This window comes from Lissotriton helveticus, chromosome 7 (genome assembly GCF_964261635.1).
Source record: "Lissotriton helveticus chromosome 7, aLisHel1.1, whole genome shotgun sequence".
NCBI classification, from domain to species: Eukaryota; Metazoa; Chordata; class Amphibia; order Caudata; family Salamandridae; genus Lissotriton; species Lissotriton helveticus.
In genome coordinates this window covers 1,146,194,731-1,146,219,474 of record NC_136068.1, presented here as the reverse complement: position 1 = coordinate 1,146,219,474, position 24,744 = coordinate 1,146,194,731, and the positions used below count along the sequence as shown (strand labels likewise).

The following is a 24,744-nucleotide window of genomic DNA, read 5'->3' as shown; positions in this document are numbered from 1 at the left end:
CTTTTTGTTACCAAATTAGTCGAGAATTCAAGCCCACAAATTAAAAATCGAGTTTTGAAAGTCGAAAGCACCTGGCAAGCAAATACTCCGTCCCAGATGCTCCAGATGCTCCAGTATCACCAGAATAGAATCAGGGAAGAGCAAGAACACGAAAGAAAACGTATGAAAGACACGAAAATGAAAGTGCTAGTTGCACAATCTGTTCCTCAAGACAGTCAGAAGAGGGGTCCGAATCAAGCCAGTCATCCTGCAGCTCCCGTTAAAGGGACATGCAATTATTGTAAACAGCCAGGTCATTTTATAAACGAGTGTGCAGTTCTGAAACACAACATAGCTACTGGTAAGACTAAAGAAAGACCACGTCCGCCTAGACAAGAACAAGTTTCACAGATTCCCCCGCTACAGAATGCACCACAGACAGTTACAGCACCGCAGCCTATTGCTGCAACACAGCATGTCACATCACAGATGTACCAGTATGCACAGTCCGAGTATCCAGAGTACCAGCCATATTCATGAAACAGCCTAGAGAGGGAGGTAGGCTTGCCTCTCATCGAGATACCTGTAGATCAAGAAGGTCCCTATGTTCACAGTCAAGTATTAGGGAAAGACAGAAAGTTTTTGATCGATACAGGGGCAAGTAGGACCACAATTAGTCATGCCGAAGTTCCAGGGGCTCCGCTCTCAGGCTCAAGAAATGTTTCCCTTGGATTTTCAGGAAAGCCAATAGTTAATGAGATATCAAAGCCAGTTACTCTAGAAGTAGGTCCATTGTCCCGTACTACTGATCTGTTACTTACTAAGTCATGTCCAGAAAATCTATTAGGTATTAAGACACTGAAAGAGTTAGGTGCAGTTATTTGCTGTTCCCCAGAGGGAATACGTCTGTTCCTACGTGACTTCAAGGGTCACTATGTATTACGAGATTTTGATTCGAGATTGTCTAAAGTTCCACAGCATTTATGGGCGCAAGGTCCAACTGATGTAGGTTATATGCAAATCACACCCCATCGTGTGACTCTCAAACCAGGTGTAGTGTTACCCCGAATCAGACAGTACAGATTGCCACCTGAGGCTGTAGCAGCCTTATCCAAAATTATTGACGAGCTCATGGCTCAAGGAGTAGTTGTAGAAACTGACTCCAATGTATGCAATTCTCCGATCATTCCAGTCATGAAACGTACTGATCCAAAAGCACCCCCAGTATATCGATTAGTGATTGATTTACGAGAGCTTAATAAATGTATTATTCCTCAGTACCCAGTTGTCCCAGACATTTCTTCCCTGTTAACAGCCATTGATTCCGAAGCCATGTTTTTCACTGTCATAGACCTCAAGAATGCATTTTTTAGTGTTCCAATTCATCCAGACAGCCAGTTTCTTTTCGGATTTTGTTTAAATGGAAGGAGCTATATGTTTACACGCGCTCCTCAAGGTTTCACAGAAAGCCCTAGTATTTACAGTCAAGCACTCAAGAGACAACTAGACAATATTCACATGCCAACTGACACTGCCCTGCTCCAGTATGTCGATGATCTCCTGATCACAGCCCGTTCTGAACGTGCCTGCGAGCGAGCATCCCTTACAGTCCTGTATTTTCTAGCCGAGATGGGGCACAAGGTGTCACCTTCGAAGCTTCAATTCTGTGTCCAGCAAGTGGTATACTTAGGACACTTGCTGTCCAAGAGGGGTAGGCAGTTGACACCAGACCGTATCCAGTTAATAGCGAGTCTTCCCCCGCCCAGAACCCAGAAGGAGGTACGTGCCTTTATCGGCCTTACTTCTTATTGTAGACAATGGATTCCCCAGTATGCATTTCTAGCCAAGCCACTGATACAGTTAACGACACAGGAGGCAGCCGTATCGACTGTCCTCCCTTGGACATCTGACCATACACTTAGTTTCAACGAGTTAAAGAAAGCCCTATGTCAAGCTCCAGTTCTAGCCACACCGAACTACAGTAAGCCTTTTACACTTTTTGTTACTGAACGCGAAGGTACAGCATTATCTGTTCTTACACAAGGTCAAGCAGGACAATACAAGCCCTGTGCTTATTTTTCGAGCACATTAGATCCAGTCGCCCAGGCGTTGCCTGCGTGCCTCAAGTTAGTTGCAGCCACAGCACTAGCTATCAGACAAAGTGATTCCATAGTTTTAGGGCATTCCCTGACCGTACAAGTTCCACACTCCGTAGAAGTTCTTTTAAACCGAACACAAACACAGCACTTGACAATTGCACGTTTAACAGGTTATGAATTGACACTGTTCCAGCCACACATAGAAATTAGACGCTGCAACGTCCTGAATCCTGCTACACTGTTACCATCAGTTAATTCAAATCCAGACCCACATGATTGTGTGGAAGTAGTTAACATTACGACAAAGCCAAGACAAGACCTGACAGACATTCCGTTACCAGATCCCGACCTGACACTTTATGTGGATGGTTCATGTATGAGAACTAGTACAGGAGAACTAGTCGCAGCGTATGCAGTGACTACTGACACTGAAGTTATTGAAACACACCGTATTGACACCCTGTCTGCTCAAGCAGCAGAGCTAGTCGCTCTGACACAAGCTTGTATACATGCCAAGAACCTGAAAGTTAATGTTTACACAGACTCACGTTACGCATTCGGAGTTGTACACGACTTCGGAGTGCTCTGGCAGGAGAGAGGTTTCATGACTTCTCATGGAACCAAGATTCAGCATGGTCTCCTTATTCAAGCCCTGTTAGAAGCCATACATTTACCGACATCCATTGCTATCATGAAATGCAAAGCACATACGAAAGTCACTGACATTATTTCCCAAGGTAATGATCTAGCAGATCGCACAGCCAAGCTTACAGCACAGACTCTAGACATTCCAGTTAATCAGACACATACTCCAGATCCGACTACATGCATGACAGTTAAGGACCCTACTCAAGACGTCATAGATATACAGTTACATGCTACTCCCGATGAAATCAAGAAATGGTCTGAACAAGGAGGGGTCCAGACAGATCAAGGATGGTTAACGAAGGGTAGAGCCACATGGTTTCTCCCCGACTCTATGGTTCAAGTCATTATTAATACCGCACATAGTCCAGCACATTTAGGAGAAAAAGCTATGTTAGACAGTATCCAGAACATTTGGTTCAACAAGCATTTACGAGCTGCAGCCAAGCAGAAAGTCCGTACCTGTATGATATGTTGTCAGTTTAATCCAGGTAAAAGTGTCCCGGTGGAACAAGGTGGTTTCCAGCCCCCTGACCACCCTTTTGAGGTCCTCCAGATGGATTATATTCAGATGGAGCGATGTCGAGGTTTCAAGTATGTCCTTGTAGTTGTATGCGCTTTGTCCAGATGGACAGAAGCATATCCAGTCCCAGATTACACAGCCGCGACCACTGCCAAGCAGTTGGTTCGTGAATTCTTCCCTAGATATGGACTCCCTAGAGTCGTATATTCTGATAACGGTCAGCCATTCTCCTCAGAGTTAATGAAACACGTTTCCCTTTTGTTAGGGTACCAGTGGAAGTTTCATTGTGTACGCCATCCTGAAGCAGCCGGTCTAGTCGAAAGACATAATCAGACCCTGAAAATCCGTATTGCCAAAGTTTGTAAAGAAAAAGGTGTGGACTGGCTAGTAGCTCTGCCAGTCGCTCTGTTTTATATGCGCATGGTCGCACATTCTAGATCAGGTCTGTCCCCGTATGAGGTCGTATTCGGCCGCCCCCCTAACATGTGGGGTACTCCTAGACCCCGAAGTATTACCGATGTTTCATGTAATATGCTGACAGATTACCTAGCTTCCTTGATGTCTGCCCTCAACTCATGTCGTTCACAGGTTGCCGCCGCATTTCCAGACAATACCGAGGTGGCACCGCACGAGATCGTTCCAGGCTCCTTGGTGATGATCAGAAATTTTGACAGATCAAGTCCGCTGGAACCACGTTGGAAGGAGCCACGTCAGGTCCTCTTGACCACCCGTACTGCCGTCAAGTTGGAAGGCAGGAAGGGGTGGGTCCATCTTTCTCATGTAAAACTTTTCAATGGATTGAAACCCGTCTCCAAGAACATTTCCCAGGATTCCCAGGATTTTAAAAACTGTCAAGACATTGTTTTAAAGGACTGTCCCGCACAAGACATTACTACAACCCCTCCCTTGTTAGAGAAAACTCCGCAACAGGAGTATAAGTTAAAGCTCAGGTCTAGTAAAATAAGTCAGTCAGTTTGATTGTATAAGTCCTCCCCTAGGTGAAACGGTTAGACTGTTTCTGACATGTATAAAATAGACCCCCATAGTGAGAGAGTCAGTCGAAGTTCAATCAGATGTATCGTTTTTCTAAGTTTCATATTATTCATCAGCATTTTGATTTCCTGCACCAGCTATGCGTTCTATCTGTATTTTCCAGTTCCTCATGTAAATATGTCTGCTAATGCTACAGTAGAACACACGTTTAGTGATCTGCCTCCTCACGAATATTCTTACCGCCTTGCTATGCGCAACAACACATTTATCCGTATGTTACATTATTCACACCAGACCAGCAATGCCACTAATTGTTGGGTGTGTGGTCGACTCCCCCCTTTCCAGACACCGAAGGGAGTTCTGCCACTCTTTCCTTATCCATTCTCACACAATGGTTCGTGTGGAGCATGGTCCACGTTAACGTCATCCTCAACAGATATGTCTTTTCTTAACAGTACATGTTTCCCAGACAAGCAAGGTCTCCCCCACAGAACAGGTTTAGATCTAGAAAATGAAGTATATAATTTAGGTAATTATTCGTCGAATTTCATGGTCCTGAATGTTCAGTCTGATACTACTCCAGACTTACCTGCTATTTCAGTACTACCTGTCAAAGGCGAATTATGTGTCCGTAGTTATGGTTCTGTACATGTAGGTCATAGTGAATGTACTACTGTTATCCAGTATAGTGACAGTGGGAAATCTGTTTTCAAAGCTTCACGTCATTCCTATTTTATTTGTGGTCAAACCGCATATGTTCGTCTGCCCCTCGATTGGGAGGGAACCTGTTACATTGCCTTCCTACTGCCACCTGTTTTTCTAGCCCCATCTGATTATCACAGAAACACACATCTAGTACACATTAGACATAGAAGGGAGTCCCCAATTGTCGATTATACTGAAACTACTCTAGAACAGTATACAGATTTCAATAAAGGTTTCTTCTTCTTTGTAGGACCTGTCCAGAATAGTAAACTGATCCGTAGGTTAACAAGAACCCTTGAAGCTGTAGTAAATGAGACTGCCTCTGCTCTAGGTAACTTAACCGAAGAACAATCTGCTATGAGATTTGTCGTTTTGCAAAATCGTCTCGTCCTTGACGTCATACTGGCCGATAGGGGCGGGGCCTGTAGAGTCATCGGATCTAGTTGCTGCATTTTCATTCCAAATAACGCGCCGTCTGTTTATTCAGCTATAACCAGACTCCATAAAATTGCCCATCTGTTACACCAAGATCCAGGCACCTGGACATGGTCCGGTTGGTTCTGGAATATAATTTCCGCATGGGGATGGAAAGTCCTGTCCTTTCTAGGTATTGCAGTAGCGATCATATTTAGCTGCTGCCTCTGTATACAATGTGGCCCTGCGATTTGCGGCATTTGTGCTACCTCTTGTATTCCTAGTCCCAAGCCCCGTTCTAAATCCCGTTCCAAGACAATTCGAGACGAGCAAATGGTACTGTATGAAATGATAGATGGTATCATGAAAATTGATGTTTCCTGATGGAAACGTAGTGACAAGGAGGGAATGTGGAAAAGTAAATTTTGCCATGTTCTGTGTCCCTACGCTTCATCCATCATATGTTATGTGTGCATGACCAATATGCATATGTTATTCCCCATGTCCGATTAATGACGCAATTACAGTTGTGTCCACCTCTGGTATGTTAGTTTCCAGTCCTCGTGAATACTACGAATATCAGGCCTATGTAAAGTAATGTTGCCACGTTTCTCAGTGTGCACGTTATTCCATTATAAAGTCCCCGTTTCCAGGCCTCAAAAGGGCCCGGACATCAGATTCAGCTCCTGTCTCCTGAAAAGCCTCGCTAAGGAGCGATACAGCCCCCACCTGTATCCTCGACCCTTCACTTACTTCCTGCCTCGCAGTGCCCGGTGCAGCTTGGCTCTGCCTCTGAGTCTGCCAAGAGTATGTTATGATTCCAGCTATCAGTTCAGTCCTCCTTCTCTGCATTCCTAAGCTACTGAACTGCATCAATAGTTTCCGTCATTGTCTAGCCTATTCGGCTCCACGTTAGAGAAATACTGCATTTAATGGTCATTTAATATTCTTCATCACGCACTACATGTAGAATAATGCATGGTCCAGTCTTAGAGTCAAGTTAGCTTCTCCCCTCATGACTTCTAGTTTATATCAACATGTTCCCTAAACATCAGATACCAGATAGGGTTTAGGTACATGTCGCTCCGACCCTCCAGACTTTAGTCTCTGCTCCTAGCACAGAGTTCGTAGCCCCCAGCTTCTCCTAGTAACACGTCATTGCCAGTTTTCGCGCACCATTAGGTTAGAGGTCCCGGCTCCTTAGGTAGCCCCCTCCAATGTTTCCGCCCCATTCATGACATATTCTGTTACGTTTGCACCACATGCCTAAGTATACTCCCAGTTACACCTCTTTTTACTGTTATCTTTCGCGACTGCTACGCGTCACGCCTTCTGCTCCACCCACTGTTACGCCTACTGCAATGTAATGCTATGTGTTTGCGCTATGTATATAAGTCAATGTATTGTTATTAAAAGTTAGCGCGCTCATCCCAGACCAAGCCCCAGCAGCTGCTGGGTCATCCTATGCAGGTTGTCCTGATCCTGTCCTTATGCTGTAATAAACCTGCAGAAACTCCTACTACCTCGAATCTTGACTCTTATTTTATTGAGCTATCTGTTATTCATTCATTCATCCAAAAATAGATCCGGTATTATTTATTTATATACCACAGAGTGACAAGTGACATGTCACCTAATTCTCAAAAAGTTCCACTAAATCATATTTCATAGAGACCATTGTTCCTTCCACGTGAAGCCAGAAGCTTCCTCATGTTGCAACAAATGTATTAAGTCATTCTCGCAGCGTCCATTGACTTTCATTATATTTCCGCGGATGCCAAGTTAAGGACTGACAAAATGTTCACTTTCGACCTTGGCCATGTCCGACAGAATGATGTCAGCTCATCAGTTTTTGCTTTGTGAATGCAGCTTCAATAAACGCTTTAATTCAGAATGGGCGTCTCGTGACTTTCTGCAGAATTATATGTCAGCTCTTTTTCTGCGGTTCAAATGACTAGGCCCAAAAGCAGGCAATTTATGTTTTCTAGTATAAAACAAACACAAGAAAAGTATTAATGTAAGAAATAAAGTAGATTCTGTATCCACCCCATGGTTTACTAATTAATTAACCCACCCGATTAATCAAAATGTTACCTAGCCATTGCAAACAAATAAAGCAGCGTTTATATTTACCAGTCTCCGTTTTTCCATGAGACCCATATGCACCTAGAATAGTAGAAATGACATCACACAGACAAGGAAAAGCAAAACAAGCACATGCTTCTTTTAAGTTTGCAGCAGTTAGTAATGACAAAAACGAAAACAATAAATTATTTTATTATTTTGTACGAACAAAAAGATGCAACATTTATGCACGTTTATGAGCACACATGTTAGTCCCCCCACGTGTAAAGTTTAATCTAAGTTGTATTAGCACGACATATCACAAATCATTAATAATTTTATTCATGTTATGGAAATGTGACTTTGCGAGTTTAAACAAAATTTTGTTTTCTATCTCGCTCCATCAACTCCCACGATGTGCACCAATTGTAGAAGTGAGATTCCTATCAGTCTCACCGGTGCAGGGACACCCTCTTGTCTACAAGTTCAGTAAATGAGGATCAACACTGGAGTGGAACAAAACACAAGTTTATTATATCTCTTGAGATGGCTGAGAGGGAACAAACAAGAAAAGTTCCAAACCTTTATACATTTTATACCATAGGAATTCACCAAAAACCCCTTTGTCATGGTTACATCACACTTTACATAACCCTCTTCAGCATTTTTATATAACGCTTACACAACCCCTTGCACAATGCTTACATCCTGAACTGTTGAATCCTGATAAACCCCACCTACGTCATCTTTGTAGATAGGCAAGGGAGGTTACTGGCGTTGGTGGGCAAACAGATTAGACATCTGTGCACGTAGGCCTTTTGGCAGGGGAGGGCTGCTGACTCTGATACGCGAGCCTTATCAATACAACCAGCTTTCAGTGAACACGTAACTTCCAACTTCACTGCAGAAACACAAAATGGGGATGGTAGACAAAATGGCTGAGAGCAGAGGCTAATTTAACAAGATACAATATTTTTACCGTTTAACAGCCCGGTAGGAGGCGCAGTACTGACCATCCTTACCAGGCTTAGGGAGGACAACAACGGAGGCTAGGAGCATTGTGGGCGGGATGTCAGAAGTATCCCCTAGCACATTAAAAAGTCGAGTTAGTGTCGGAGCTAAGATAGTACAAAAGGGATTGAATAAAATAGCGGTAAACCCATCGGGCCCGGAGATTTAAGGTCTTTGAGTCGGGCAATGGCTGAGATCACCTACTCATTGCGGATTGAGCTGTCAAGAGTGGAGGCCTGGTCAGGAGTCAGTCGGCAATTGGTTATCCCCTGCAAGTAATTTAGAGAGTCCTGTTTGGACAGTTATTGCACCGTATTGAGTTCAGCGTAAAAACCCCAAAACGCGCAAGAGATGTCTGCATCTTGAGTATGCTCAGAGCCATTGGCGTCACAAACCTTCTGGACCGTAGTCGCCTGGCATTGGGCGCGCAGTTTGTGGGCCAGCAGGCACCCACATCTATCCCACCCCCTGTGTAGAACTAGCTTGAGCATTTCCCATAGGGACACGATTGAGATATCCGGGGAATCATTGAAAGCTAAGAATTCCTCCAGTGTCTTGGTTAGGTGCTGCACTACTGCGGGGTGATGAAGGAGGGTATCTTGCAACTGCTAAGAGTATGGTGGTCTCTCTGCAGGAGGTATTGCTAATGTCAGGGTCAGTGCGGCATGGTCTGAGAGCGTGCGAGGTTCAATGTCTGAGGCATGCATCAAAGGAAGCATGGATTGGGAGTCTATAAATTAGTGAATCCTGGCATAGGTCTTATCGGCTTGGGAATAGAATATATAATCTGTTGTGTGGGCATGGAGGGAGCGCCATATGTCAACTAGCCCCAAATCCTGTAGCCATTCTCTCCCACACAAGGCCTCCCGGACAAGGCCCCTGTTTGTCCCTACCGTTGAGCTGAGCAGTCTAATTGAATTTTGAACACTGTTTATATTGCCTCCCTTCCCCCCCCCACCAGTTACTGCCGGTCTGGAGAGACCGTTAAGCCTATGACTGCTCTACGAAGGAACACCTCTTGGCTCTCGTTGGGTGCATATATGGAAGGAAGAGTAAAAGCGTGTGCGCCAAAGGATATAGAGAAGGCCAGGATCCGCCCCTTAATTTCAGATACTTTTGCTCCCAACACCCCCTTGAAGTTGCAGGAGATGAAGATGGCAACTCCAGCCTTTTTGGTATGGCGTGACGAGAAATAAAGATGTGAAAAAACCTTGGATCGGTGTCTGTGGGTGCTCCAAAAGTAAGCAAATCTGTGTGCCTGAATGCTCGAGATAAGCTAGGGTAGCCTGTCTCTTAATTGGGTTATTAATCTGCTTTACATTCAGAGTGAGAATTGTAACATTTGCTAGTATGTGGGCCGGGATCGAGGTGTACAGCTACAAAAGGTGCCAATATGTGCCAAGAGTCCCATCTTGTGGGTAATCTCATTGTGCAGAGAAGCAGAGCTGGTATGTCCCCGGGCCCCGGTGTGCGGAGCCAGACATGTAGAGGAATGGGGGAGGAGAGCAGAAAAGATAAAGAAAGCCCTAACAAAAACAACTCTACAAATATAGAAATATTTCATTTGTCAAACAAATGTCTGGCGCTTTCGGCTCCTGGGAAATAAGCTGCGGGTACCAGTGGCCGGTGTCCCCCAGTCCCTGTCCCCTCTGCCCTGGACACATCTCCGTGCTTATGGTAAAGTGTCCCTGAAGACGTACATGAAGGACAGCCAATTGTTCGCCGATTATTCTTCTGTGGTGGTCAACGACTACTCAGAGGGAGCCCCATGGTGTCCAGGTCAGGTCGCAGTGTCTGGCTCGGGAGCTTGATGGTGGTCCAACCATGACCGCTTCATGTTTTTTTCTTGAGTTGCTCTGTTGCGGCTTCTCTACTGTAAGTTCATCAGTGTTCAGTAGCTTGTAGGCCACTGAGAAAGAGCGCAAATACCTGAGCTCCCCTTTGAAAGTGAAAATCATCCAAAAGGGGGTTCCCCATGAGTATGAGATGCCAGCTGCCCGTAGGTGTGCAGTTATGGGTCTGAATGCCTTGCTCGTCACTAATGTGGATGCTGCTAAGTCTTGGTACAGTGCCTCTGGCCCTTGTATTGGGAAGCGGAGTTGTTCCTGGCCACTCCTAGTATGAGCTCCTTAATCTGGAAATTGTGCGCACATGTCTGGATGTCTGCTGGAAGGGTGGGGTAGCTCTCCGAGGACCAACTCTATGGGTGCGGTCCAGCTTGATCTGAAAGTCCTGAGATTCGCCCAGGAGCAAGGGAAAGAGGTCAACCACCAGTGCCTCAATGTTGGTATCCTCCGATCCGTATACCATGCTAAGGATGCAAATGTTGTTTCGCCTGGACCTGTTTTCCAAGTCGTCCGTGTGGGCCTGGAGGTCAAGGTTCTGTTCTTGTAACAGGAGGACTTCTTGCTGAAAAAAGGCTCTCTCATTCCTCTTCGCAACCAGCTTTACGTTCCTGCAGGGTGTTGACCCTCTCCCCAAGGGATTCCACGTCTTTGCGCTCATCCCCCAAGTCAGCCAAGAGGCCTCGTTTCATAGTCGACAGGTCCTCACAGAGGGAGGAGAAAAGAGATTTAAGGAAGGATCAGCCAACTGGGGCCTCTACTCCGTCTGCTCCCTCTGTCTCCTCCGCGGTCTTGTAGTGTAGTTCCTATTATCCCAATAGGCTCTGCGCATTGGAATAATACCTCCAATAGTATAGACCTAGACCAGACGTTAACTAGGTCTTCTACTGTCGATATTAGACTTAAAGTTTTGGGTTTGCCAGCTAGCTCAGAGTTCACTAGAAACTTTCTCGAATAGGCAAGGAGGAGTTGAACCTCCCTGGATAGACAAGAAGGGATTTAGTTTCTGACAACCATAGAACATGACAACTTTGCTCTCCCCTAATCAAGAGTGTATCTCTAGAGTCGTGTGAAAACAAAAGACAACTTATTTTACTCAGTCAGTACGTGCATTCTTAGTTTCACCAGATTGTAGAGAAAAGGAAGAGACGGGCGTGTTCAATAAAAGATGTTATTTATTGATCAGTCTCTTTTCTCGTACAAGAGAAATGGATCGATATTATCGCAATACTTATGGTTAAGTAAAGTGCATACAATAAAAGCAGAATTATAAAATAATACTGTAAAAACATTTATATGGTTTCTAAGCCATATGGTGGTTTAAAATGGATAAAATAGATACATACATATAAACATTTGACTAATCGTACTCAACTGGTGCTTCTAACTACGCCTACCCCAGTGTACCTGACCTAAGCCTAATACGTGGGCGGGGATAGAAAGTAGTAGTTTAAGTTAAGTTTGTTTTGCCAAGTGACTGATTCAAGAATTCTCTGCAAGGGGTTATTCAGTTCCGTACCTTGAATCTAGGATGATTGAGGGATGGTATCTCTCATCTTTGGTCTCGATATTCCAGGCTGCCTGCAAGGGCTGCTCGGAAGCGCCGGAGCTGGATTTCTCGGCAGGAGAAAGGCAGCGTCTCGTTCTCAGCGCGTCAGGAAGGCGGGGCAGCGTCAGTGGGCTTCGCTCTCTGCTGAGCTTCGGCAAGTCTCGCTGCTCCGATCTCGTCACCACCGCGTGTGTTTGCTTAAGGCAATATCGGTAATATTTATACCTGTAAGGTGCCGAGATTGACGTAAGGATGGACATAGATACGTCAATAAGGATGTCATACGAGCTGGTCGTTAGCACATTCTTTTACTGAAGTTCTCGGTGAAATCAAAACAATGGCCGCAGGGTTTTTCCCAGGTTGTCATAGGTTTGATTTGTTTTGAGAACTCCGTATGCCTTATCAGGGGCTGGAGGAATATTGCTTGCCTAATTAGATGGCAAGCGTTATGACCTAATCAGATAACGCGCTCCTGTGCCGTGGTCTGGCGTAATCAGATAACGGTTTCTGCATCATGGGATGGCTGCTAGTTAATTTGTTAACCAGAATAGGGTCAGGAATAGGGGGATCGATACAGAACCTATAGGAATACATCACAGTCTTTGAGGTGGTCTGGCCATCAGCCTGCGAGTTGGTCGGTTTGAGCAACATCTCCTTTACTGATCTGTCTTTCCGACCCTTAGTTGCCGCCATTGCAAGATGTCGACACCTTCAGGCTGCGGCAAACGCCGCAGTAACTTGTTGTGATGCCCGGAGGGCAGGTGGACAGCCGGCTGGCCTAGGGGGCTCCTCCCTACTCCCTCCGCTAGGATCGGAGGCCTCTCCCGGTGTAGCCGCTGAGACTCAGGTGGGCACGCTGTTCTGGGCTTACACTGTAGGGATTGCTCAGTGCCCTCCAATACGTGTTCCGGGGCCGGGTTGCTATTGCTAGGCCCTGCGCCACCCCACAAACGATCTTGCGCCTCCGGGTTAGACCACAGTCAGTTCGACGTCATTCCCAGTCCCAGTAGGTCGGTGCCGCACATGCCCTTTGAACAGGGGAAGACATGAGGGTTGCAGGGCTCCCAGATCTGTAAGCCAGGGCTCAATGCTGGGATCGTGCCTCCAAGCGCTCCCCCGGGAATGAGAGGTCCGGCCAGGGGCTGTTGGTGCTTTGTCCACTCTCACCGGGTAAAGATGCCTCCAGATGGTCTCTTAGCCCCTGTCCACTGCACACCGCAGATCTCCTGAGGGACGAGCCCCCGCTGTAGCTGTTGCAGGGCATGTGATCAGCTCTTTAAGGGTCCCCTCCTGGCCCCTTGTCGTGCATTTATAATGCCAATGGGCCATGGCCCAGACCCAGCCAACAGACTGCACAGGGGGGTAGCAGTCCACACAACACCGCCGCTCTTCTCATCCACTTTTAGGCCGCTGAAGCGGTCTCTGAACTCACCAGTGGGCGGGGGGTGTCAAGCCGTAGTTGCCGATCTCCTTGCTGCTGCATCTTGACTTCCCTTGTTGGCTTCCGCGATGTTAGACCCTGGCCTCTCAGGGACGGCTCCTCCTTGAAACTTGTTGGTTCCAAACTCGTTGGACCTGCGAGTTCCCCTGAGACGGAGCCTCGCGTAGATAGCCAAGGCCGGCTCCTCCCACTCCGGAGCCCCGGCCGGCGAAGCTCCACCACTGGACGTTGTCACCTAATGTTCAGTCACCTCCGGTGTGTCTGCGCTCCGGGCTCGGGGAGTTCCATTGCAGTGTCCCATTCTTCACCGCGACAGCCCCCTCGTGGCGTCTGCAGCCTGGCTGCGCTCAGGGCCGGACTGAGAACGAAAACCGGCCCTGGCAAAGTGCTCGGCCGGCCCCCTGGGGGTGCGACTGAGCTCTTTGCCGGGGCCGGTTTTCGGCCGTTTTTGTTACAGGGCCGATTTTGCAGCTTTGCTGCAAAAACGGCCCTGTAACAAAAACGGCCCCCAGGGCCCAAAACCGGCCCCCACCCTTGCGGCGCACCGGGGGATTGCCCGGTGCCCGCCACTGCCAGTCCGGGCCTGGCTGCGCTCCGATGCCGAATCTGCCCCAGGGGATTGCCTCGCGGCGAGCGTCAGACCCGGCACTCGCGATCGGATGGCCCCCACACCAGCAGAATATCCTGCGGGGCGGGGGGAGTCTTCAACCTCAGGGGCCCCACTGCATCGCTAAATGAATGAGACCCTGCCGGATTGGAGCTGAGAGACCCGAGAACACGTCCTATTGGGTCGCCATCTTATGAGGTGCCGCGAAAACAGTTTTGAAAGTTAACAATGCCAACCGACCGCTATGGAGGAGCTCAAAAGGATCAAACATCGAAAAAGTCAATACAAAGGTAATAATTGAGCCATAACAAATGGAGTAGGCAGAGATACATTCACGAGTCCCTGAAAAATTGTTAACAGGATGTTGGATGATTGATCTGAAAGCCTGATAAATTCTGAAAGGCTGCAAGCACCAATTGACATTTCCCAGTGAAACGATTGGCCTCGGACAAGTGAGTCCTTCTGGTAGGCACGTCATATTCCGCACACCAGGCAAAAAATATATTCGACCTTCTAGAGACGACATCCTTGGAGGATGGAAGACGGAACTGAAATAATCTTGTCAACCACATCCAGGATCAGCTAAAAGGAGCTTGGGTGCCCTCGCTTAATCTCCAGATATGGTGGCTAGACTATGGAGGTTGGGAACAGTACCTGCCACTCCTACTGAGAGAAGAAATCTGTCCTGAGAGGAACAATGGGTGGGGGTCACAAGGAGAGGTCATGTAACCAGATCATTGGGAAGCTACAACACACTTCCTCCCAAAGATAAAAAGAAATTGACCAAGGCAAGCTCTTTCTCGGGTAACACCCCCAGCATATGGAACTCTCCCCTGTGGGACATACCATGCAACACCTTCGTCACTAGCTTCAAAAGAGACCTGAAACACCATCTCCTCAACACATTCTGGAACATAGAAGCAATCCCTGAACTCTGCTCAATTAGTCTCTATCGCTCTCAGTTCTGAACCTGTTGAACAGTTGGCTGCTTTCTTTGTCGGCCTCTTTTGCCTAGAAGGTCTTTCTCTCTCTGGATCTCAAAATATGTGTTTCGTCTACAACCATTAACAACCCTTAGGGCCTAACTTCTGTCCGTATACATATGGTGCTTTCTGTTTTGTATTCAATCCTCATTGCCTAATATCTTATTTCTCATGTGTATATATTATTTGTATTTGAACCTAAGATTGCTGTGCATTTTATACTCAAAGACTGGATTATTGCCTTGCTCTCTATTCTGTAAATCGCTCTGATACCTTCGGGTCTAGCTAGCCCTATATAAAACCTATATCAATAAAAATAAAATAAATGTACAACACTTTTCTCAGTCAGTCCAGGGTGATGAAAATGACAAAGACCTGGTCCTGTAGAATATCCCTCAAAACTTGGTAAATCAAGGGAGGAAACCTACAATGAAATGGAATGTTCCAGTTCAGTTCAAACACATCCCCTTAGACTCCCTGTTGTGGATACTGAAGGGTAAAGCGCTGTGAACAATGGGCATTGCTGTGAAACCAAGGTGTTCTCTGATGTCTGAGTGAGGTGGGGACACCAAAGGTTTGATGGAGAGAGCCACCCGCAGGTTTACAGAGTTTTTCCTGCTCTGCCAAACCTTAAATTACCCCGTTGGCGATAGCTTTTTACTGTATTTCTGATCTTCACTCCTCTTTATAAAAGAGTATATGGTTGTAGTACTAATGTGTGTGCTGTCAGAGACTTAAAGATTCTATGCAATGCTAATACAAAATGCAGTTATTTCTTTAACCTGGTCTTATCCATTTTATTCACTTGGAACGTATTAAAGGCTGATTTGACTTGGCAAGATACAAACATGTCTTGTAGCTTATATGCACATCTCAGCAGCAGATGCCCAGGCTAGTATCCTCATATATAGAACAAGCGGGACTGGAATTTCAGTCAGTTTTTTTAGTAGAGATCGGGTGCTCACTGCTCAGATCTAAGCTCTTGTGAAGAACCTTATTGTTTGGACAGGCTTGGTTCTAGGTCTAACAATGTTGATCATTCACATTGAACATGGGTCTTCCCAAGACTTACCTGCATCAATAAGCTATTGAATACGTTGTGCATGAGTTATTTATTACAACCCTGTATCTTTTGATCTTCAAGCAATAGATGACCTGTATTCCATTACATAAACATTGTACATTCATCTCTTTAGTGAAGACTACAATACCCTGTCGGTTCTGTGACGCATACGCCTGTGCCCTTGATCCTTTCGTAAGTCTTAATGAAGTTTTGTGTTTTTTTTCTCTGCCACAGGCCGCCCAGAGATTTGGACTCCAAAGCTTGCATTTCAATTGGGGACAAGGTAAAATTATAGTTGTTGCTATTGTTTTTGCATAATTACGGTTTTAACCTTTCAGCACGTCTAATCTGTTTTTTTCTATGAGAAAGAGGGTCAGAAACACAGCAGTAGCTGAACGAGCTTAGGCAGGTATTGTTTAGGTGATCTCAATTCGTGTTTAGAGCTGACATTATCTAAGACCTTTTGATTTTAATAAAATGGTATTTATAAAATACTTACTTATAATCGCTGTCAGACAACCCTCTTCACTGGTCTTTGGTTATAATAGTGCACATTTTTATTCCACCCACCGCACCATTCTAATTTTGTACAATGGGCACTTACATGCAACAAGCATTGGCAAACCCAATTGGTCTCACTTTTGGGACCTATCTACTCTGCTAATGGTTTTAGCAATCTGTTACAGTACGTATTACATATTTTATACTTTGAATCTGTTAACATTTGTAAACTCTTTGCCCTCTGTAATTACCAGTGGCCGAGACTAATTCAAGCATAACATTCCATAGGAATCCATATGGATTCCATGCATACTGTGCCTCTGCAACCAAGCTATACCTGACTGATGAACCCTATTAAGCTCAAAACTGGTCTTGGGTTGCTTGTGTTCCAGTTCATGAAGGACTTGGCCAGGCAGTTTGGATGGACTGTTCCTTTTAGAGGTGGGTCAAGAATGATTTGCATATGCCTGGGTCCAAACTGAGGTGGCATGGTGTTCCTGGGACGCGGGCCTGAGTAATTACCACTGCCCGAGATTAATTCAAGCATTCTATGAAATGTCAGCCCAGGGAAATGGTTGCCCCCTCCCCCTTACATAAATGCTGCCGCCCTCTGTCCCTGGCCCATCCTAGGGGGTTTATTTTTTAATGCATGGACTTGCATTTTTTTTTTTTTAAAGGGGGGAGGATTTTTGCAGCGGATTCACGGACCCTTTGCGAATTGGATCCAAAATTAAAAGAAATATGTTTTTTGCCCAGGCCGGGCCAGTGGGTTCTCACCACCAGGCTTAGCGGGTCAGGTTATCTGTACCCCTCCCCATCATGTCTATTTTGTTGCGTTTTTCTTAGGACTCGATACTGGGTCCAGAGTCCTAAGATGGCTGCACTACTTCCTGGTTGCGGTGGTGGTAACCAATCAGATCTCAGCAGGCGATCAGTAAAGGCTCTGCGTCCCTAGATATAGTATTTTTTGTAGCATGGCATCCTCTTCCCGAGCCTTCTCGGGCCACATGGACTGTGGCTCTAATAGAAGTGAAGCTGTGGGCGTCCTGGTTGGGCACCACAGTACCTACTTGATAAAACACTGTACTGTTTTTGTAATGTGTTTCTTTGTTCTCATTCTTTTTTCTGTTTCACCACTCAGCCCAGCCCAGCGCTACACACCACTCTACATTGTTAGCACCTTACTGTATGGCAGTGTCCATTGCACTATGTATGCCTTCTGATGGCTTCAGTCAAACATGTTTGACTTGGAATTTTAGGGGTATGAGCGACGGTAGTAAGGAATAACTAGTCTTCTCCCACATGCAGTGCCACAACATTGACATCTGTCCGTTACAGAAGTTACACCTGACTGACAAGATGCAGTCAGACTTAAGGGCTCATTGAGTGGTCGAGAGACACGCGGCCTGTTACTCGAGTCATGCTAGGAGGTGTCAATGATCCCACGCAGAGGATTACAATGGAGTAGGCGATCCATGCTTTGCTACTGGCAAGGACAGTGTGTTATGCTGCCTGGGATCTTACTAGGCCGCACACTGATACTGCTCTTGGTGTGCCGTCCCAGCATGGACGATCCTGCATTTTTCAGGGAGGTTTGGAGACTAGTGCGTACCATGGGCCCGGGGGTGATACTGTGGGGCAGCGACTTTAATGTGGTATTGGACGCCACTGCAGATAGGTCCATCGTCACACGTCGACCGCATCCACAGTCTGCTGCTCGAACATCTGGTGCACTCATCACTTACATAGCACTGAAGGGACATGCATCACCTCCCCACACAATATTTGGGCCAGAATAGATTACTGGCTTGCTACCAGAGATGAAGTTTCTTGGACTGTCAATGTCAGACACCTTCCCCAATCGCTGTCTGATCACGTCCCCGTGCTTCTGGAGCTGCACCCATCCGCCGCTGTTCTACATGCTTCTTCTTAGAGGCTCCCTACTGGTGCTTTGCGGGACCAGGTGTTCCGCCACAAGGTTAGGGATGCAATTGTTGAATACTTTACACTGAACTCAGTCTGTGGACTCCCCGTCCACTCTTTGGGAGGTCTTCAAGGGGGCTATCCGCGGGGTCTATATTGCCTAACAGGCTGGGGTGTTGAAGGTGATACGAGCGACTCTGTCTCATTTTGAGTTGGACATTCGTGCCCCTAGAACTTCAATACTTCGACAATGGTGAGACGGATCTCCTCGTGTTTATCTGTGGCTCGATTGAGGAGTATGAGGAGTAAACCCTCTGAGAGACTACTCATTTGAGCACAGAAACTCAGGCTAGGCCCTATGGGGGGGAGAGTGGGCAGGGAAGACCTTAGTGGGGCTGTTAAGTAAACCATGGGCTAGTGGCTATGTGGTCCACCTGTTAGATGACCATAAAAATATACAAGTGGTAAATGAGGCAGTTCAACGAACCATGGTTGATTTTTATGTCAACTTGTATTCTTCTCAACGTCCCACCTCTTCCCCCAGATTTGATCTCTCACTTGGACTCAGTGCAGCTCCTCTGGCTAGAGGAGGGGTTGCTGCCTTTTCGTGAATGAGCCCTTCACAGTAGAGGCGATCGGTGAAGGCATTGCAGAGCTGCCTGGAGAAAGGGCCCCTGGCTTCGATGGCCTTACGGTTGCCTTATAAAAGGAGTTTGCACCCTTACTGCCCAACCCTCCTCCCCATCTTCTTGACCTTTATAAGGAGTCGCTGCAAACAGGGGTCCTCCTTTCGGGAGGCCCTTATTGTGACCATCCTCAAACCTGATAAAGACCCTAAATGATGTGAGTCCTACAGACTTATCTCTATGATAAATACAGACAATAAGGCTTTGGCAAAACTCATTGCCTTGCGACTTTTACCTCGTTGTCATCATAAGATCCGCCTGGATCGATCTGGCTTCGTGATGGGATGATCCAAGGGCTACAATCTGCATACCTTTTTCGTCCTCCTTCATACACTCGATCTGACTTTACAGGCTGCTGCAGCCTTCCTTGATTTGAGTCGAGTCAATTCACTGCATTGACTTCCTCCGTTTCCACTCGGAGTGGACCATCAGCACCGAAATGAAAAACCCTTTTAGATCCAAAAAGTTCAAAGCCAGATTCCAGCACAACGGTCAAACCCATCCTCCATCCACAGCTGGCCTTCAAACAAAAACAACTCGTCATCCAACCTCATCCTTGCTCACCCTTCGACTGCTGCTGCTCCATCGACCAAAAGACTGTTGTCCTTCCACGAATCCCTGGACATTCCAGATACTGTGAAAATATGCTTGGACATACCACAGACATTTTTAAAGACGCTGTTAGTGCTAGGGTTATAACGCCCAGGGTGGACAAAAAGTACAAGGCCACCCCATCTATATTCGAGGCTAACTTCTACCAGATTCATTAGTCTTTACCACGCCCAAAAGCAGGCAAACTCCCAGGCCAATGGAGATGTCCCATCTTTAGACAAAGAGAACAAAATAATTGATGCGGCGGGGAAAAGGGTAGCAGTGCGATCAGCCAACCATTGACGTATTGCAAATTCTATGGTCCTCCTTGCGAGGTATGACTGTGCCTACTGGGACGAAGTGGAGGACCTTCTCCAATATCTCAGTGAGGAGCATTGAAAATGGGGCCAAGAACTTGTCTCAGATGGCAATCTTATTTCAAATGCATCCATTTGCTGTGCCTTAGATTCAGCTGACACTGCAGCTAGGAGGGTCAACACAAACATTCTCCTATAGAGGCATGCATGGCTCTGTATTTCTGGGTTTAAACCAGGGGCTCAGCAAAATATGTTGAACATACCATTAACGTTGAGCATCATTTTAGCCCCCAGGTGGACCAAACTTTAAAGAAAATGAAAAAAGATACAGAAATCGCAAAAGCAGTGGGACTCCTCATGGCTCCTTTTGCTACCACTCCTACTGTGGAGGTTTGAAAACAACCTCCTCTAAACATCACCACCTCTTAACAATGCACTCAGAGCCAGCACACCCCTCCCAGGGGTTACTTCAGGTGATTCTGCAGAGGCAAAAATTCCAGAGGGCGAGACCAGGGTAGTTCCCAAAAGGATCTACACTTGCCAACAAACACTGACTTCTCTCTTCTTTCTTCCGACCTTATAACATCTTTCGAGGGGCGTTTACATTATTTTCTACCCACATGGCATATTGTCGCCACAAACCAGTGGGTGCTTGATATTATCCAACATGGTTATTGTCTGGAGCTCACTTCCACACCTCACAACATTCCACCTCTCACACACACAGGCTATCAGTAGAACATCAAACACTTCTCAAAGAGGAGGTCAAAGCTCTCGGCCTCAAAGGGGCTAAAGAACCTGCCCCCATTCTGGACCTCAGGCCCCTACACAAGTACATCCTATTGGAAAGCTTCAATATAGTAACCCTTCAGTATCATTGGATAAAGAACATCAAATTCTACTGGATTGCTCATAAAAATGTCAGCAACAATATGGAAAAACACCTTCATCTCAGAAAATTGGCTGGTCTTTAAGCTGAGCACACACATTTTTGATTTTTTTTATAGCGTTCTATAGTGTTGTGTAGTTTGTGACAGGAAATGGCATTACTGGTAAAAACCCAACCTTTGTCAGTGGGATGGAATTGTGGAAGATCAGAACATGAATTCCAGCCTACAGAGGAACGGTCTTTTCCTTAGCCTTCAGCCGAGTAAGAGGTATGGTAAATTTGGTTAAATCAGCTTTGTGGACTGCAGCATCAAGGAGAAGCTCCATATTCTCAGTCACTTTGACATTTTCTGGGACTTGTTGAAGGCTTGTAGTGATTTTGCCCACATTGGCAAAGCAGTTAGGTTATAAGTGTGCCACTACATTTTTGTTTATGCCTACAAATGATACAGCTTTTTTCCAGCACCTACTTCCTTGGTACAGTCTTGAAAACGCACTATGGCAGTATCATGTGTGCTGGATGTCCCAGACAAAGAACAGCTGTCTTCAAAATCTAAATTATCAAAATCAGCAATCGTAAATCCTTTGCTGCTAAAGTGATTTGGAAGTGGTGTGCTGTCGGAGTCACAAGGTTTTACAGCATGAGCCGCTTGCAAGTTCCTGTTCCCTACTATGTCATTATAACTTGTTGATACACCCATCCTACTCTACTTTTGCAGTTGTCATAGACGGTGTGGTCTTCATCAGTAAGGCAGTTTTCTTTGTTTTGCCATGATGTAATTCATTAAACATGATTTGGAAAAGGCACTATGTTTACACAGCATAAGCTTGTCTGTTCATGGGATTGTCTTCCATTTCTTTGCTTATATCTTTAAAGCAATGCTGTTGGCTTCTGTTCCCGAACTAAAGAACTTTAGTTTGTAACAGATTTGCTTTGCGAATATTAAACTATGATGTAAAAAATGTTAAGACAACATCAGGCATTCTTGTTGACCCCCATGATTTGTGGAGCTCTGGAGCATCACAAAATGTGTCATTAAGTCCAAAATCTAAGTCTTTCAGGACATTTCTTTGAATGATTCCTGCTCATTTTACTGCATCCTGTGATCTTATTTTGGCAGTAAGAAGTTCAGGACTCAAAACAGCTGAGAACACCATAAGTGGCTCATTCTTTTTCTTAGACTGACAAAATCGAATTCCGTCATTGTACATTCTCACCAGAAAAATCTTAATTTCATTATTATGGATCAATATAGTTTCATCAATGTTGACTATTATTTCGCTAATTCCTCTCAGTGTGAACCCGTAGCCAGCACTCAAGAGTGGCTTTAAAACTTTATTTACTTTTTCAAAGAGTGCAAACTTAACTGAAGGCTGTCAGTTACGTTGGTCCTGGGAGCTCATTGTACATTTATATTTTTGATTGTATGCATACATGCTGTTCAGGTGGACATACAAATCCACTGCAAATACAGTCACCTCGCTGTTCAGAACAGCTACTTAGCTGACAACTTCATCTTTGAGACTAACATGCTGTGTAATTTTTCATCAGCCTCTTAGGTTCTTTTTCTGGCTAAACCACAGATAACACATTGAAGATCCTCTCCTTTCTGATCCATTTTTGGAGGTTGAAGAGGGGTAGCTATGGATCTTCTGAGTGGATGGGCATTGGATTTGGTTGTTGTCGATTTCTCAGAAGACTTGGAATATTGTTTGTGATTCACTGATTTCTGTTATTTTTTTTACATATTTTTTTCCCATTGTATATGACTAGTAGCGCTTGTTGCTACAATGATAAAATATTTGACTTCCTCACCAATCAGTTTCAATCTTTTGCGAACTTCGTGTTGCCGCATTTCTGCAGAATCCCGAACTCTCTTCTGTTCAGCCGTAGTTGATGTTCGCTTTTCATTTAGATTAGTTTGCCATATAACCAGGCGCTGCCAGTTCAGGTAAGAGAGGTGGGATGGTGGGGCCACTTGCATTGCGCTCTCTGGGACAGCGATGCGGCGAGCGCAAAGTAAGTGGTTTAATTACATTTTTATATTTTATTTTCCCCATACTGTCTGTCGACGTCCCCCCAGTTCTCCTGCCCCACCGGTCTTACCTGAACTAGCCGCTCCTGCATATAACACATTTTTTTTGTCGGAGGAGTCCACAGATTTTTCAGTTAGGAAGTCTGTCAGGAGGTAAAAATCATGTGCTACCGCCTGCTTCGTTCATGTTTATGAATTTAAATAAACAGAAAACCTGAAACAAAAACAATATTAAAAAACATTACCAGTATGATTGCTAAAACACCTCTTTATAGAGCCGCCATTTTGGAAGATGGGAGAAGGGGTGCTCTAAGGAGGTCTTTTCGGTCCCTAAAAGACTACGTGACCCCCAAAACCTATGTTTTGTCACCAAAATGAAGTGTATACGTCTCAGAGTTCCTGAAATATTACATCATCACTGCAACACACCTGCCATTTTTTAAAATGTCGTCCAGAAACATTTGTCCTGTCTTAGCAATGTCTTCCCAAATCAAAATTACTTCTCTAATGATACAAAAATCCTAATCAAAAATAATATCTCTGGACAAATTTATTTTACCTATGTATATCAAGGGTCCAGAACTATATCAGAAAGGCTCCTTGCTAATAGTGTTGAAGCTAAGCCGTAGCCTTGTTGATTCTCTGTTAGCAGTGATGAAGCTCATGTCAACCCTTTATTCAAAGCAATAGTTTCCATCCCTGCTGAAGCTAAGCAATTGCTCCATCATAAATGTTCACTCTTGTTTAGAGAGGTATACTGCAAGCGCAGTGGATCGTTTTCTATTTCAGGCTTCAATCCCACAGACCATCTTCTCGTGGGATAAACGCTTCAGCAAATAGACACTTAGGAAGCCATTACTTCTTTGTGCGTGCTATGAAACTGCCTCCCTTTTTTGCACTAAATGCATTACTATTGGACATTAAAGCAAGTTAGAAGCCAAGGTTGCATACACCTGCCAGCCCACAGCATGGACTAGGACTCTGAGGCACCTCAACTACCCCAGGAGATGAAACATGGATTCCAAGGAAGTGGGTGGCTGGGGCATTAAGATCCATAATTCCACAAGGCACAGAAATCAAGGAACCAAAAAAGCACACACTTCTGGGTTTGAAGCACAAAATAGATAACGAAAAGCTATTCAAAGGGTTCAAGTGTAACTAATTACTAAGTCCTGAAATAATGGAGAGCGAGGAAGTTAGCTGATGAAAATGACTCAAAGCAAATAAAAAAAAAATAGGAAAACAAAAGCACTGGTGGTATGCTGAATTTACCTCAACCACTGATAAAAACTGGGCATAACGCAGTCCCATCTTTTCTTGCCCACTATGTCAGTAGACAGATACCAGCAGGATGCAAGTTAGACTTAATATTGCTCCAAAAGGAACAGACTAGCCGTTACTACCAGGCCAGTTCTCCTGCAGACTGAAACACGGAACTCCAAATAGGTTTTAGCGTATGTGGGCTTTATTAGTGAGGGGCAGTCCAAGTCCAATAGTGAATAAGGTACTCACACCATGGCATCTCTCTTATCTGCACACATATATGGGATGGTTTGTGAAAACGTATCCTCCATACCTGTACTAATTATATACTAGATGCTAAAGTCAAGACTTCACATGCCCTCATCCCTTAGTAAGTAGCTCTACAATCTTTGGTCACGAGCTAAGCAGTCCTAGGAACATCTGGGGTTTGTTATGCACAGGATTCAGCAGAAACTTGCCTGGCTGAATGCTATCAACCCATTACGGGGCAAATCTTTAGCAGAGCCACAACTACGGATAACCATACCAATGGACCCATTTCCAGAAAGAGCGGAGACGTCAAGTCTCTCTGGTCAGGGACAGTGTATCTCCGGTGAAAATCACCTTCCTGGCTTCTACA

General features: G+C 45.4%; 1 protein-coding gene across 1 annotated transcript in view; it reads left to right on the top strand.

Annotated features, from left to right (window-relative positions):
* The window catches only part of MAP2K6 (mitogen-activated protein kinase kinase 6), a 486,415-nt gene that overhangs the window by 250,361 nt on the left and 211,310 nt on the right, over positions 1–24,744 (top strand). The window contains exon 3 of the mRNA XM_078654284.1: positions 16,155–16,203. Coding sequence (XP_078510410.1) covers positions 16,155–16,203 — 49 coding nt within the window. The remainder of the gene's footprint in view (positions 1–16,154; positions 16,204–24,744) is intronic.